The 16,642-nt window shown below is 41.2% G+C and overlaps 1 protein-coding gene across 1 annotated transcript in view; it reads right to left on the reverse strand.

The window, feature by feature from the left end:
- LOC121584782 (solute carrier family 15 member 4) overlaps window positions 1–16,642 on the reverse strand; it is a 63,157-nt gene that overhangs the window by 28,340 nt on the left and 18,175 nt on the right. Inside the window, exons 6-7 of the mRNA XM_041900893.2 lie at window positions 10,073–10,253; window positions 1,498–1,656 (exon numbers count right to left, since the gene is read on the reverse strand). Coding sequence (XP_041756827.1) covers window positions 1,498–1,656; window positions 10,073–10,253 — 340 coding nt within the window. The remainder of the gene's footprint in view (window positions 1–1,497; window positions 1,657–10,072; window positions 10,254–16,642) is intronic.

The following is a 16,642-nucleotide window of genomic DNA, read 5'->3' on the forward strand; positions in this document are numbered from 1 at the left end:
AATATAAATGTCTCTCTGCAAATACTGTAGGAAGAGTTAACACCGAAATTGAGTGGCACTCAACCATCATGCTAGAATACGTTAACAGGGGAAAGTATTCCACAACAAGCTAAAACTATAATTTCATCATGTAAGGAAAGCACCATTCACTGCAGGTGCAATTCACTGTGTGTGTGAGTGTCAACCACTATGCGTGACCTTCTGATGAGAGCTCTTGTAGCCTACATGCTGTGTTCAAAATACTTCTAAAGCAATTTGAACCAGATGCTCAAGACCGAAATCCTTATATACCACACAACATATTCCATTCACTCAGATAGCAATTCACGGACAGGGTCAATGTTATAGAATGTAATGTTACCCTTAGTAGCTGTACAGGTACTAGTGGTAGCACTGTAGCATGCCAGCAGAGGTGGTGGTTAAAGAAAATAACTTGAAGAACAATCAAACTATAGAAATGTGGTTGTCCATTGTCTGTTGAGGTAATGTAGAGGCAGGAGAACATGTTGCTCAGCAAAGTAAGTCCAATGCTAAATCTGACTTTGCAACCTGCAATAAAGTATGTATTTGTGGCAAAATGTAAGTAAATTAGACAAACTTTTATGCCTGTGCCCAGCGCTTCTAAAAATGTATCTTTCACTCAGCTCGTCACGTGCGCACAGGCCCAGACAGGCAGTGTTGCAGCGTGAGGTGGGATAGGCTATCAGATTCGTAGTTCTTTGACTTAGTGTGATTAATTTACCATCCATGAAACAAAACAGCAGAAAAACTTTGAAAACGGCTACTGCAGCATTTATTTTGCTATACTGTAAATGTAATGATACTTGACAATTTTTATTCACAAATGCAAGTGAAATGCTCACACTGTGGAGCCCTGACCACCTATCAACATGGCTGGTGAAAGTAATCTTACCCGCCAATGCCAAAATCTACCCGCATTTGGTGGGTGGCGGGTGTTAATTTTAGGCCCTGGACAAAATCAATCCCCACTGATTGATCCCTCCCTCCCTCCTTACCAAGCAATTTCAACAATAGCTCAGACAACGGCTGCTACACAAATGTAAGGATGCAGGAAGGGTTTTTGTGTTTTAGGAAATAACCATTGATTGGAGTCTTAAGAATGAACAGAGGAAACATCAATGTCAGGTTGTTCAAAGGCTGGAGGAGAGGAAGACTATTCATCACAATGCACGCTAAAGATTACTTTACTTTTACATTGACTACTGCATTTCAACTTGCCCTTTAACAAAACCTGCCATTATTGGCTACAGGATAATGGTAGTGCTGCAATCAAGATAGGAATGCTAACCATCTATCAACATCTATAGTATTGACTGTATGACTGCAAGACCAAATTATAATTGTTAACCAAATCTGTTAGACAATTATCATCATCATTATCAGATCTCTACATCGCTTTATAATGGTATGTATGCATTATAAGCTTCATTGAGCCATTTCTATATCCATTGGCCAACAGAACAGCTTTCTACTTACCTGCGATGCTGGCAAAGATTTCACTGATTCCGATGAGCACATACTGAGGCACCTGCCACCAAATGGGCAGATCTGCTGCGTAGTAGATTACATCTCCAAAGACCTGGTCGATGGTGCCATTAGATTTGATGATCTCAAGTCGTTTTGTCTCCAGTATACCTGTACGGGAGGAGGCACAAAATGTATTTAGGTCGAGATGCTTGAATTATGTCACTGCATATATAAAGACACAGATGGAAACAAACTTGTTCCCATCTGTCAGAACTCTTTATTCTGGATTATTAAAATATTTAGATGGTTCTTTAAAACTAATGAGGGGAGAAAAAAAAATACACTACGAAAGAAAGCAATGGCTATCCCCTTTGCTGATATGAACTTGAGGACTGATTCAGCTTTTAAACTTTATTTGCCGAGATGCACCACTTTCTCAAGCCCCAACAAGTAATACAAATGGCAGATGCATTCACACTGTAAACAGGGCACATGGAAAAATGCCTGCCCTCAATATACAACGGTCATAAAACAGAATACTTGTTAAAAGTGTTCTAAATTAAGAGACACAGACAAACACCCAAACATATTCTGCGGCAGGAGTTAGGGGGATCTGACAGTCCATTAGGGCTTAAGTGTCAAATCAAAGCCAGTGCTTCATTAAGATCACATTTGCACGCTCACACTTAGAGATTACAGCAGTTAGTAATGGAAGAGAGAGCCATCAACTCAACAATAACACCCCTAGCAGTTGTCATCTGCAGCCGCTGATTCCTAAAAGCTTTATTCGATAACCATTATCATGGAAGCAGCAGCTATTTCCAGATAACTCCTAGAGACAGCCTCCTATCATCACCCCACACTTAATGCTGTATTTGAGAGGGGATGGGGATTTATAATCTAGCTAGCCTATAATACCGCCTGTCCATCCCAGGCAAGGCGGTCACTGCCCTGCCCAAAGCAACTTCTTACACTCACCATAAACACACATATACTGCTTTTTTAACAACATCATATCAGGCATTTGAGCCCTATCCCTGGGCGAATTATAAAAATACAATAAAAACCCTAGAGCTACTTTTGGACATCTAATATAGAACATATTCAACACTAGCTAAAGCAGATTAGAATTGAAAAAGTTGAGATTGTTGAAACTGATAAAAAGGCAATGTCATTGGCCATCAAAGGCAATGTCAACGCATCATGTGGTGAGGGCCAGCTTTGTGGTTCACAACTCAACAAGAGCAGGTCGGCATAGCGATAGATGCCAACCCTGTGAACGGAGGATGGCAGGTGTGCAAGGCAGTGTTGATGCTAGCTGTGCCCGGGGCAACAGATACCACTATGGCAGATGCACAGCTGCCCATCTGTCTGTCCTATGGTGTGTGTTTTCTAAATGGTTCATCCAATATGGATGAAAATACCCTTAAATTGTATAATTCAAATCCAAAGCACTGGAGTACAGAGCAAAAAAAAAGTATAATGTGTCACTGTCCCAATACCTTTGGAGCTCACTGTATATACTCAATACATTTCCTTTTCGCAATAGTAGTGGCATAGTGAGCATCTAGACAGCACTGTCTGTGTCCAAAGAATAATTAAAAGTGGTTAATATAACTTTACGATAGCAAACAAATCAAACACTTTTTCTACAGGCACCATTGAAGTTCTGTCTAATCAGACAGGCTAAATTAAAAATCTTACCTCGTGCACACACACACGTTTAGACAGTAAGTTGGTAAGTAGTTCTTCCTGCAGACTGCCTGCGGTTGGCTGTGGTTTATTAATGACGATGCTGCAGTAGTGAGTGGGATCCAGCCAAGCCGGTCTGTCCCTGGGGAGAGGGGGCTATTTCTCTGGGGCCTTCATTAGGCTCTGATGACATCCCCACACGGGGTACCAGCTAGCAGCTAGCTAGAGCCTCGATCACTATCCCTCTATCCACTATCACACAGCAATACACCTCATACAGCAGAATATAAATGTAATAACTACAAGAACAAAGCAATGACTATTAGGACTGTGTGTGTGGGGGTGTTGTTTAATGCTACTGTAAAATAAATATTTACGCCACACTAGATATTAATTATCCTCTACAAATGGGTGTTAACAGTGTTCAGCTGTGAAGAATGAACAATTAATTGTCTCCAGGATTCAATATCCCAAATGTCATTGCGGACACCAACACATTTAAAGTGCTCATTATGCTGGAGTGAAAATGAACCGAAGAGGAAAGAGAACTTGGGTTGTGAAAAATAACATGTGCATTTGGTTCTCAAGCGTGCCACTGATTTGAGAAAAGCTTTTTTCGCTGCCTTCTGGCTCATCTCACTCAAAATGTGTTAGCATGAATATATGCTATTCAATCGGCACAGAATAAAAAAAGGTTTTATTCCAAATTGCACATTTCAAACAGTCAATTCAAATTAATTTGAGTAGACTTTATTTCAAAGATAATCCACAGGCTGTTATGCAATAGAAACCGTTTCCTCCAAATGGAAAACATTTTGCAACGAAAATGAGTTTCTATTAGACAAATTTAGGTAGGTCCCACCCAGCTTCGTTTGTTCGGTTTGCTTCCGTTTGGTTCTTAAATGGTAAACGGCTTCCATTGCAAGACTTAATGAATACACCCCGGTTGTCTGGTCTATGAATGTTTAGGATTTTTGAGAAATGATCCCTGTCCGTCTGCCTTTTCCCTCATCAAATAAGTCCTTGAAACTACATTGAAACATGAGCCACATACTGCTAAAATAAAGCCAAGCTACATTAGTATGAGTCATAATACCCATGAAACCTAGTGGTCAAACAGGGAAATGGTTCCAATTGTTTTTCCAGCTTCATTTTTCCCCATAGGTTTTTTTTTTAGAAACACTCATGTAGGCTTACCCTGGCGAGACATTTTGATAACCGTGTAAATCTCTCTAGGACAAGGTGACTTATCAATATATTCGCCTGTATTTAACCCACAAAAATGAAATGCTAATTGGCTGCTAATGTGGCTATCATAAAGAACTACAAATGCCATGACGATCTGGACAAAGGTATGATTCTCTGGATTAACTATCTAATGTTACCTAATGTAGTAATTAATAAATTGGCTAAATTTCTTCAAATTTTATTGTTCGCATACACATATTTAGCAGATGTTATTGTGGGTGTAGCGAAATGCTTGTGTTCCTAGCTCCAACAGTGAAGTAATATATAACAACTCACAACAATACACACAAATCTAAAAGTAAAAGAATGGAATTAAGAAATACATAAATATTAGGACGAGCAATGTCCGAGTGGCATTGACTAGAATACAGTATATACAGTTGAAGTCAGAAGTTTACATACACTTAGGTTGGAGTAATATAAACTTGTTTTTCATCCACTCCACAAATTTCTTGTTAACAAACTATAGTTTTTGCAAGTCGGTTAGGACATCTACTTTGTGCATGACACAAGTAATTTTTCCAACAATTGCTTACAGACAGATTATTTCACTTATAATTCACTGTATCACAATTCCAGTGGGTCAAAAGTTGACATACACTAAGTTGACTGTGCTTTTAAACAGCTTGAAAAATTCCAGAAAATGATGTCATGGCTTTAGAAGTTTCTGGTAGGCTAATTGACATAATTTGAGTCAATTGGAGGTGTACCTGTGGATGTATTTCAAGGCCTACCTTCAAACGCAGTGCCTCTTTGCTTGACAGACATCATGGGAAAATCAAAAGAAATCAGCCAAGACCTCAGAAGAAAAATTGTAGACCTCCACAAGGCTGGTTCATCCTTGGGAGAAATGTCCAAACGCCTGAAGGTACCACGTTCATCTGTACAAACAATATTACGCAAGTATAAACACCATGGGACCACGCAGCCGTCATACCGCTCAGAAAGGAGACGCGTTCTGTCTCCTAGAGATGAATGTACTTTGGTGCAAAAAGTGCAAATCAATCCCAGAACAACAGCAAAGGACCTTGTGAAGATGCTGGAGGAAACAGGTACAAAAGTATCTATACCCACAGTAAAACGAGTCCTATATCTACATAACCTGAAGGGCCGCTCAGCAAGGAAGAAGCCACTACTCCAAAACTGCCATAAAAAAAGCCAGACTACGGATTGTAACTGCACATGGGGTCAAAGATCATACTTTTTGGAGAAATGTCCTCTGGTCTGATGAAACAAAAATAGAACTGTTTGGCCATAATGACCATCATTATGTTTAGAGGAAAAAGGGGGCCCTTGCAAGTCGAAGAACACCATCCCAACCGTGAAGCACGGGGTGGCAGCATCATGCTGTGAGGGTGCTTCGCTGCAGGAGGGACTGGTGCACTTCACAAAATAGATGGCATCATGAGCAAGGAAAATTATGTGGATATATTGAAGCAACATCTCAAGACATCAGTCAGGAAGTTAAAGCTTGGTCGCAAATGAGTCTTCCAAATGGATAATGACCCCAAGCATACTTCCAAAGTTGTGGCAAAATGGCTTAAGGACAACAAAGTCAAGATATTGGAGTGTCCATCACAAAGCCCTGACCTCATTCCTACAGAAAATGTAACAGTCTGATGGCCTTGAGATTGAAGCTGTTTTTCAGTCTCTCAGTCCCAGCTTTGATGCACCTGTATTGACCTTGCCTTCTGGATGATAGGGGGGTGAACAGGCCGTGGCTCGGGTGGTTGATGTCCTTGATTATCTTTTTGGCAGTGTGCCCCCGGTGATGCGTTGGGCAGACTGCACCACCCTCTGGAGAGCCCTGCGGTTGTGGGCGGTGCAGTTGCCGTAACAGGCGGTGATACAGCCTGACAGTATGCTCTCAATGGTGCATCTGTAAAAATTTGTGAGGGTCTTAGGGGCCAAGATGAATTTCTTCAGCCTCCTGAGGTTGAAGAGGCACTGTTGCACACTGTCTGTGTGGGTGGACCATTTCAGATTGTCAGTGATGTGCTCCCTCTGCTGTTTCCTGAAGTCCACGATCTGCTCCTTCGTTTTGTTGACGTTGAGGGAGAGGTTATTTTTCTGGCACCACTCCACTCACCTCCTCCCTGTAGTCTTGCATGATGTCTACTTTGATGCTTATTATCATTTTTTCAAATCAGAGTAAATAGAGAATATATTGATAAAAAGTAACCTTTTCCGAGAGAGATTTACATGGTTATCAAAATGTCATGCCAGGGTAAGCAGGGCCGAAAATTAACATTTTGGCATTGGTGGGTAAGATGTCTATTTCACCAGCCACGTTGGCGGGTGGTCAGGGCTCCATAGTACGAGCATTTCACTCGCAATTGTGAATAAAAATGGTCAAGTATGATCACATTCATAGTAAAATAATTGCTGCAGTAGCCGTTTTCAAAAGTATTTCCGACGTTTTGTTTCATAGCTGGTAAATAAAAAATTGCAGAAAATCAAAGAACTATGAATCCTATATAGCCTATTCCACCTCACGCTGCAACACTGCCTGGCTGCGGGTTGTGCGCATGTTAAGAACTGAGTAAAATATTCATTTTTAGAAGCGCTGAACACAGGCATAAAAGTAGGTCTAATTTACTTGAAACGAACGTCTACTGAAGTGAGACTTTGTCCTTGTGTTTCTTGGCTATTTACATTGTTTGGTTTACAAGCTAGGTTGTTTTTCTGTTTGAGTTTCAACTGCTAGGGAAGAGAAGACAACACTTCTACTAGTCAGACTCAATCTCACAGGCACAAACATGACTTGAGTCGCACTACCACGTAACCTCCCGCCCTTAAAGGGGCAGGTGAACATTTGTCTCATCTGTGATACTTTGGTTAAAAGTTTAATCATTCAATATACCACATTAGTTACATCTTCTAGTAATACGTGTATTGTTTTAGAAACATTACAAAGCACGCTCATCCATTTGTTTGTGTTTTGTTGGTGTAATTTTAGCAGCAAAAAAATCTTGCCTGATAAAAATCTGAGTGGCTGGTCAATTTATTTTATCTACCTGCCACAGTGGCTGGTGGACCAAAAAGTAAATTGTATGCCCTGAGGGTAAACCTACACGAAACACAGCACTTATTTTAAGCGTTTCTAAAATCCCCTATAGGAAAAGTTTATGGTGTAAAACCGATTAGAACCATTTCCCTGTTTGACCGCTAGTTTTTATGGGTATTATGACACCTTCACTGTTGGGCTCTATAGGCTTGCTTGTCCTGTTTGCCTCATGAATCCTGACCAATGATGTGTATAAGCCCTTGATTGCTGATGCAATGTAATGGCCAATGACAATGCCATATTGGCACTCCCCAGAAGGAGCAGTACTCATTAGGAATGACTGGAATTCTACAGTATTTCAATAAAATGTTTCAAGGACAAAATTACATGTATTTAAGTATTTATTTGTTGTAGTAGGGAAAGTAACATTAGTACAAGAATATATACAGTGGGGAAAAAAAGTATTTAGTCAGCCACCAACTGTGCAAGTTCTCCCACTTAAAAAGATGAGAGAGGCCTGTAATTTTCATCATAGGTACACGTCAACTATGACAGACAAAATGAGAATTTTTTTCTCCAGAAAATCACATTGTAGGATTTTTTATGAATTTATTTGCAAATTATGGTGGAAAATAAGTATTTGGTCAATAACAAAAGTTTCTCAATACTTTGTTATATACCGTTTGTTGGCAATGACACAGGTCAAACGTTTTCTGTAAGTCTTCACAAGGTTTTCACACACTGTTGCTGGTATTTTGGCCCATTCCTCCATGCAGATCTCCTCTAGAGCAGTGATGTTTTGGGGCTGTCGCTGGGCAACACGGACTTTCAACTCCCTCTAAAGATGTTCTATGGGGTTGAGATCTGGAGACTGGCAAGGCCACTCCAGGACCTTGAAATGCTTCTTACGAAGCCACTCCTTCGTTGCCCGGGCGGTTTTTTTGGGATCATTGTCATGCTGAAAGACCCAGCCACGTTTAATCTTCAATGCCCTTGCTGATGGAAGGAGGTTTTCACTCAAAATCTCACGATACATGGCCCCATTCATTCTTTCCTTTACACGGATCAGTCGTCCTGGTCCCTTTGCAGAAAAACAGCCCCAAAGCATGATGTTTCCACCCCCATGCTTCACAGTAGGTATGGTTTGGATGCAACTCAGCATTCTTTGTCCTCGAAACACGACGAGTTGAGTTTTTACCAAAAAGTTCTATTTTGGTTTCATCTGACCATATGACATTCTCCCAATCCTCTTCTGGATCATCCAAATGCACTCTAGCAAACTTCAGACGGGCCTGGACATGTACTGGCTTAAGCAGGGGGACACGTCTGGCACTGCAGGATTTGAGTCCCTGGCGGCGTAGTGTGTTACTGATGGTAGGCTTTGTTACTTTGGTCCCAGCTCTCTGCAGATCATTCACTAGGTCCCCCCGTGTGGTTCTGGGATTTTTGCTCACCGTTCTTGTGATCATTTTGACCCCACGGGGTGAGATCTTGCGTGGAGCCCCAGATCGAGGGAGATTATCAGTGGTCTTGTATGTCTTCCATTTCCTAATAATTGCTCCCACAGTTGATTTCTTCAAACCAAGCTGCTTACCTATTGCAGATTCAGTCTTCCCAGCCTGGTGCAGGTCTACAATTTTGTTTCTGGTGTCCTTTGACAGCTCTTTGGTCTTGGCCATAGTGGAGTTTGGAGTGTGACTGTTTGAGGTTGTGGACAGGTGTCTTTTATACTGATAACAAGTTCAAACAGGTGCCATTAATACAGGTAACGAGTGGAGGACAGAGGAGCCTCTTAAAGAAGAAGTTACAGGTCTGTGAGAGCCAGAAATCTTGCTTGTTTGTAGATGACCAAATACTTATTTTCCACCATAATTTGCAAATAAATTCATTAACAATCCTACAATGTGATTTTCTGGAGAAAAAAAAATCTCAATTTGTCTGTCATAGTTGACGTGTACCTATGATGAAAATTACAGGCCTCTCATCTTTTTAAGTGGGAGAACTTGCACAATTGGTGGCTGACTAAATACTTTTTTCCCCACTGTATGTTTTTATTCTTTTTATGTTTTATTTTCATGTTCAGTTCACTTAATTACGCTTAAAATATTGGCTTAAATATGATAGAAGGGAGAATTGAATGTAACATTGAGCTTCAATCAATCCCTACTATAGTCACGACTATAATATTTTAAGTATGCATTAAAAGGTGTCTGTAATCGAATATACTTGTCAAAAATGAATGTAGACATTAATAAATGCATTTCTGTAGCTTCCAATATATTTTTTACAATGGAGGAGCGAGTACCTAAATGGCTTCACAGGGGCTTCAGACATCTAAGGTTGATATATATCATTGGTCCTGACATCATCTACCAGTAATGTCCGCCACAGAATAAGGAACCGCAACAGAGATCATTGAGAGACATGAGATCAAGGAGCAGGGTTTTTCCCTAACATGTGACATTTTAATGTGTGACATATCATGGTGAACAGTGTGACATGGTGAAACTGTGGCTTGAAGAGGATGTGGGGTGGTTAAAATTGAAGATTTACTAGAATGATCTACCATGACAGTCTCTCTAGACATGCCACCGAATAAGTAAGGGTTAGCTGTTGCACTCAGTGTACTCCACTCACCAGCCGCCACAGCTGACCACATGACGAAGAACATCCCCACTGCGATCCTCTTGAGGGAGGAGGGCAGCAGGCCTCTGCGTTTGAGGATGGGGTCCACCACTTTGTCCTTAAGGGGGATCAGCATGAGAATAAGCACTGCGTCGAACATTGTCAGCCAGGCAGCAGGGAAGCGGAACGTAATCTGCCAGGAATTCAGAGGAAGAAAAACATAAGAAAAAATATGTACAAGAAGTGCACAAAGCATGAAAAACAATAGAAAGAATGTCAGTGCACTCCAGTCCAGTTCCTCAGGGGTGAGAGTGGATGTGCTGATGGCCTCAACACTGTATTGGCGCCCTCAGGTGGATGGAACTAAAACTGAACCAAAACTCAAGTTACAAAGTTATAGTGGGAGAGGTGCCAATACAGTGTCGAGGCCATCAGTGGCAGAGGTACCCCAGTAGGCACACTTTAACATGGGTAAGGAAGCACATTAACCTTGGTAAGTGTTAATTAAGCAGAAAAATAGCCCAGACGAAAACAGCTCCTTATCCTGTAGCTACTCTTCCCTTGGACTGAGTATGCAGAGAAGACACCCTAAAAACACAGGTGGACCAAACTCTGGAAAGTGTTGGTTTTTACTCAAGAAGTCTCTGCACTTTGGAAGACTAATGAGTCATTAATCTTTTTCTTTCCTGCCCTTTGATAGGAGTTTCCTGGAAAAAGAAAACCACTACTCTGTAAGATACAGCTCAAATGTGTCCTCAGAAGCTAAGGAGCACAACATCACTAAGATATCTAATCTCACTTCCCTTTTCATTTTAAGGACTGCTTAGAGTACGGTGAAAGCAGTTCCTTTTTTGGGGAAACCGAGATATTGCATGCTGAGAATGAAAAGAAGCAATTCAATTTCCAGTTTAATTGATAGTTGAAAATGTAAAGACCTTTTCATAAAATAACTTTTTGAAAAATGTCAATTTCAGCTTAAAGCTGTTTTGACAGATAGTATTGAAATACAAATGGAAAACAGAATGTGGCAGAATGCTTTTGCTCTTTTAGGTCTTATAGATGGTGGATGTTTCAGCACACTAGAATGTGTTGTTAAAGAGCAAGTGTTTCAGTTCACATTTTACTCTACACTTCCCTTACCAAACGCCAGAGAGACACAACTGAATCTAAAAGTATCAAGTAGCAACAAACCCAAACCTCAACCAAACCACTCTTTAACAGGTGCTAGTCTCATACTCCTTTGAAGTCATACAGTATGCATATGTATTGTGGAATAGCCAAATACCTCAAATAGGCTACTCCCTGGGAGAAATCGTGGCACACACCGCAACAGATGGACTCTGGCCTAGTCTAGTCGGAGGCATCACCCAGGAACATTACAGTGGGGAAAAAAAGTATTTAGTCAGCCACCAATTGTGCAAGTTCTCCCACTTAAAAAGATGAGAGAGGCCTGTAATTTTCATCATAGGTACACGTCAACTATGACAGACAAATTGAGGAAAAAAAATCCGGAAAATCACATTGTAGGATTTTTTATGAATTTATTTGCAAATTATGGTGGAAAATAAGTATTTGGTCACCTACAAACAAGCAAGATTTCTGGCTCTCACAGACCTGTAACTTCTTCTTTAAGAGGCTCCTCTGTCCTCCACTCGTTACCTGTATTAATGGCACCTGTTTGAACTTGTTATCAGTATAAAAGACACCTGTCCACAACCTCAAACAGTCACACTCCAAACTCCACTATGGCCAAGACCAAAGAGCTGTCAAAGGACACCAGAAACAAAATTGTAGACCTGCACCAGGCTGGGAAGACTGAATCTACAGTAGGTAAGCAGCTTGGTTTGAAGAAATCAACTGTGGGAGCAATTATTAGGAAATGGAAGACATACAAGACCACTGATAATCTCCCTCGATCTGGGGCTCCACGCAAGATCTCACCCCGTGGGGTCAAAATGATCACAAGAACGGTGAGCAAAATCCCAGAACCACACGGGGGACCTAGTGAATGACCTGCAGAGAGCTGGGACCAAAGTAACAAAGCCTACCATCAGTAACACACTACGCCGCCAGGGACTCAAATCCTGCAGTGAAAGACGTGTCCCCCTGCTTAAACCAGTACATGTCCAGGGCCGTCTGAAGTTTGCTAGAGTGCATTTGGATGATCCAGAAGAGGATTGGGAGAATGTCATATGGTCAGATGAAACCAAAATGTAACTTTTTGGTAAAAACTCAACTCGTTGTGTTTGGAGGACAAAGAATGCTGAGTTGCATCCAAAGAACACCATACCTACTGTGAAGCATGGGGGGTGGAAACATCATGCTTTGGGGCTGTTTTTTCTGCAAAGGGACCAGGACGACTGATCCGTGTAAAGGAAAGAATGAATGGGGCCATGTATCGTGAGATTTTGAGTGAAAACCTCCTTCCATCAGCAAGGGCACTGAAGATGAAACGTGGCTGGGTCTTTCAGCATGACAATGATCCCAAACACACCACCCGGGCAACGAAGGAGTGGCTTCGTAAGAAGCATTTCAAGGTCCTGGAGTGGCCTAGCCAGTCTCCAGATCTCAACCCCATAGAAAATCTTTGGAGGGGAGTTGAAAGTCCGTGTTGCCCAGCGACAGCCCCAAAACATCACTGCTCTAGAGGAGATCTGCATGGAGGAATGGGCCAAAATACCAGCAACAGTGTGTGAAAACCTTGTGAAGACTTACAGAAAACGTTTGACCTGTGTCATTGCCAACAAAGGGTATATAACAAAGTATTGAGAAACTTTTGTTATTGACCAAATACTTATTTTCCACCATAATTTGCAAATAAATTCATAAAAAATCCTACAATGTGATTTTCTGGATTTTTTTTTCTCATTTTGTCTGTCATAGTTGACGTGTACCTATGATGAAAATTACAGGCCTCTCTCATCTTTTTAAGTAGGAGAACTTGCACACTTGGTGTCTGACTAAATACTTTTTTTCCCCACTGTATTTGTCTGACAGAAGCACAAGAGATACAATGAAAACCATAACGCTTATGTGATTAGGTCAAACTTTTGATTCAATCCTGTGGGCTTTAGCAACCTTGACTGCTTCCAGCTGTTGCCTCTGATGCTTTACAACTGTAATATTTAACCTTCAAGTTGGAGTAATGGCCAAAATGTGAGACTATCTAGCATTTATTCAGAGCAACAGTGACTATCATCATAGCAGAAATGCTGGCACACATACAGATACAGAACACAGCAGGGCCGGCGCCAGAGTGAATCAGTTGGACAGGCATTTGATTTCTATAGCGGGGCAAATTTTTTTAACAGGACCTTTTAAATGGGTTTTATAGTAAAGACATGTAATTTAACTGTAAAAATGTATTACCTTTTAATGTGGCCTGAACAACCAGTCATGATGTTTTCATCTCATTGTGAAACAATTCACTTCATAGGCGGCATGCGAGTTTCAAGTTTGGGGAAGCTTACAATTTATCCTACTATTTCTACCGATCTGCGTGTCAGTTATGATTTTCATATGCACATTTTTCAAAATCATGTGTGACTTGGTTTATTATAAAAATCTGAATTTAAAATGATACAAATCTAAAAGTTAAAATTCAACTAATGTGTCCATACGCCAGTCTCTGCCATATGGACACATTGATGCACAGTGAACCATTGGCGGCTAAAGAAATGAGTGCATGCATGGAACTCAGAGATAGCCTAGAGCAGGGATCATCAACTTGATGGGGGCCAAATAAAACCACCCGCGGCCAAATTCGGCCCGCGGGCCGCCAGTTGGGGAACCCTGGCCAAGAGGCCAATGCAGCAGTAGGCCTACAGTGAGGGAAAAAAGTATTTGATCCCTGCTGATTTTGTACGTTTGCCCACTGACAAAGACATGTTCAGTCGATAATTTTAATGGTAGGTTTATTTGAACAGTGAGAGACAGAATAACAACAAAAAAATCCAGAAAAACACATGTCAAAAATGTTTTAAATTGATTTGCATTTTAATGAGGGAAATAAGTATTTGACCCCTCTGCAAAACATGACTTAGTACTTGGTGGCAAAACCCTTGTTGGCAATCACAGAGGTCAGACGTTTCTTGTAGTTGGCCACCAGGTTTGCACACATCTCAGGAAGGATTTTGTCCCACTCCTCTTTGCAGATCTTCTCCAAGTCATTAAGGTTTCGAGGCTGATGTTTGGCAACTCAAAACTTCAGCTCCACAGATTTTCTACTGGCTAGGCCACTCCAGGACCTTAATGTGCTTCTTCTTGAGCCACTCCTTTGTTGCCATGGCTGTGTGTTTTGGGTCATTGTCATGCTGGAATACCCATCCACGACCCATTTTCAATGCCCTGGCTGAGGGAAGGAGGTTCTCACCCAAGATTTGACGGTACATGGCCCCGTCCATCGTCCCTTTGATGCGGTGTTGTTGTCCTGTCCCCTTAGCAGTAAAACACCCCCAAAGCATAATGTTTCCACCTCCATGTTTGACGGTGGGGATGGTGTTCTTGGGGGTCATAGGCAGCATTCCTCATCCTCCAAACACGGCAAGTTGAGTTGATGCCAAAGAGCTCGATTTTGGTCTCATCTGACCACAACACTTTCACCCAGTTCTCCTCTGAATCATTCAGATGTTCATTGGAAAACTTCAGATGGCCCTGTATATGTGCTTTCTTGAACAGGGGGACCTTGCGGGCGCTGCAGGATTTCAGTCCTTCACGGCGTAGTGTGTTACCAATTGTTTTCTTGGTGACTATGGTCCCAGCTGCCTTGAGATCATTGACAAGATCCTCCCGTGTAGTTCTGGGCTGATTCCTCACCGTTCTCATGATCATTGCAACTCCACGAGGTGAGATCTTGCATAGAGCCCCAGGCCGAGGGAGATTGACAGTTCTTTTGTGTTTCTTCCATTTGCGAATAATCGCACCAACTGTTATCACCTTCTCACCAAGCTGCTTGGCGATGGTCTTGTAGCCCATTCCAGCCTTGTGTAGGTCTACAATCTTGTCCCTGACATCCTTGGAGAGCTCTTTGGTCTTGGCCATGGTGGATAGTTTGGAATCTGATTGATTGCTTCTGTGGACGGGTGTCTTTTATACAGGTAACAAGCTGAGATTAGGAGCACTCCCTTTAAGAGTGTGCTCCTAATCTCAGCTCGTTACCTGTATAAAAGACACCTGGGAGACAGAAATCTTTCTGATTGAGAGGGGGTCAAATACTTATTTCCCTCATTAAAATGCAAATCAATTTATAACATTTTTGACATGGGTTTTTCTGGATTTCTTTGTTGTTATTCTGTCTCTCACTGTTCAAATAAACCTACCATTAAAATTATAGACTGATCATTTCTTTGTCAGTGGGCAAACGTACAAAATCAGCAGGGGATCAAATACTTTTTTCCCTCACTGTATAACTTCCATTGTCAACTGTGTCAAAATACATAAAGCTGACAAATAATAAAAGTAGAAAATATCCTGATGAAAATTCAAGTTCTTTAAATCAGATCCATCTCTCTACTCCGCCTATCTGCCTCCCTTTCTATCAGTCTTGACTTCAACTAGGTCTATCGCTAGTGAAGTGCAACATTGTATCAAATCAACTGGGTACATCTGGAAGCGGTCCTAGCGAACTTGCAACACTGTATCAACTAGCCTATTCACAAGAGTTTCCCGCACCAGTGTGCTCAGAAAAAATAAATATATACCATTTTTTTGTGTTCAGGTATTTTATGATATTTCCACTGGATAAATGGGCTAATCAGATCATGATATTTTGCTTATCACACTGAGGCTTGGTGATTATCAAGCGAGAGAGTATTGAAAATATTTTTCAAATACTGTGAGGATTGAGGAACTATTATCATTCACAATGGATGTATAACATTTTTACAAAATACTTCATTGACATACTGTGCGAGGTGCAGAAAAAAGGACTGAGAAGCTCAGCTTATTAGTGGTGGATGTGGTGAGTGAAGACAATCAGAAATCAGACATACCCAAATGGGCACTTTCCTACATTTGCGCGCAGCAGGCCAGGTACTTCTATGCGTGCTCAAGGATGCACGCTCCCTCAACATTAACAGGACAGAGAAACCAGACACATGCTCATTGCTCACATGGAGCACTCCAAACAAAAGACAATGAAACATTTAACTAAACTCGTAAATGATGATTATGAAATAAACCAAAACTTGTTTCTCGCAAGTGTAGCTGGTTGTGAACTCTGTAAATGTTTCCACCCTGAGAATGAGAACAGTAAATGACAAATTAATACATGCATTATTTGGTAACACTTTACTTGACACCCAGTGTCATAACACTCAATGCTGTAATCGCTGCCAAAGGTGCTTCAACAAAGTACTGAGCAAAGGGTCTGAATACTTTTTTTTAAATAAATTTGCAAAACAATCCAAAAACCTGTTTTCGCTTTGTCATTATGGGGTATTGTGTGTAGATTGATGAGGGGAAAAAACGATTTAATCAATTTTAGAATAAGGCTGTAAAGTAACAAAATGTAGAAAAAGTCAAGGGGTCTGAATACTTTCCGTATGCACTGTATAGCCAGTAGCCACCCAAACTATCTGAAAT

Source organism: Coregonus clupeaformis, chromosome 16 (genome assembly GCF_020615455.1).
Source record: "Coregonus clupeaformis isolate EN_2021a chromosome 16, ASM2061545v1, whole genome shotgun sequence".
Taxonomy (NCBI): Eukaryota; Metazoa; Chordata; class Actinopteri; order Salmoniformes; family Salmonidae; genus Coregonus; species Coregonus clupeaformis.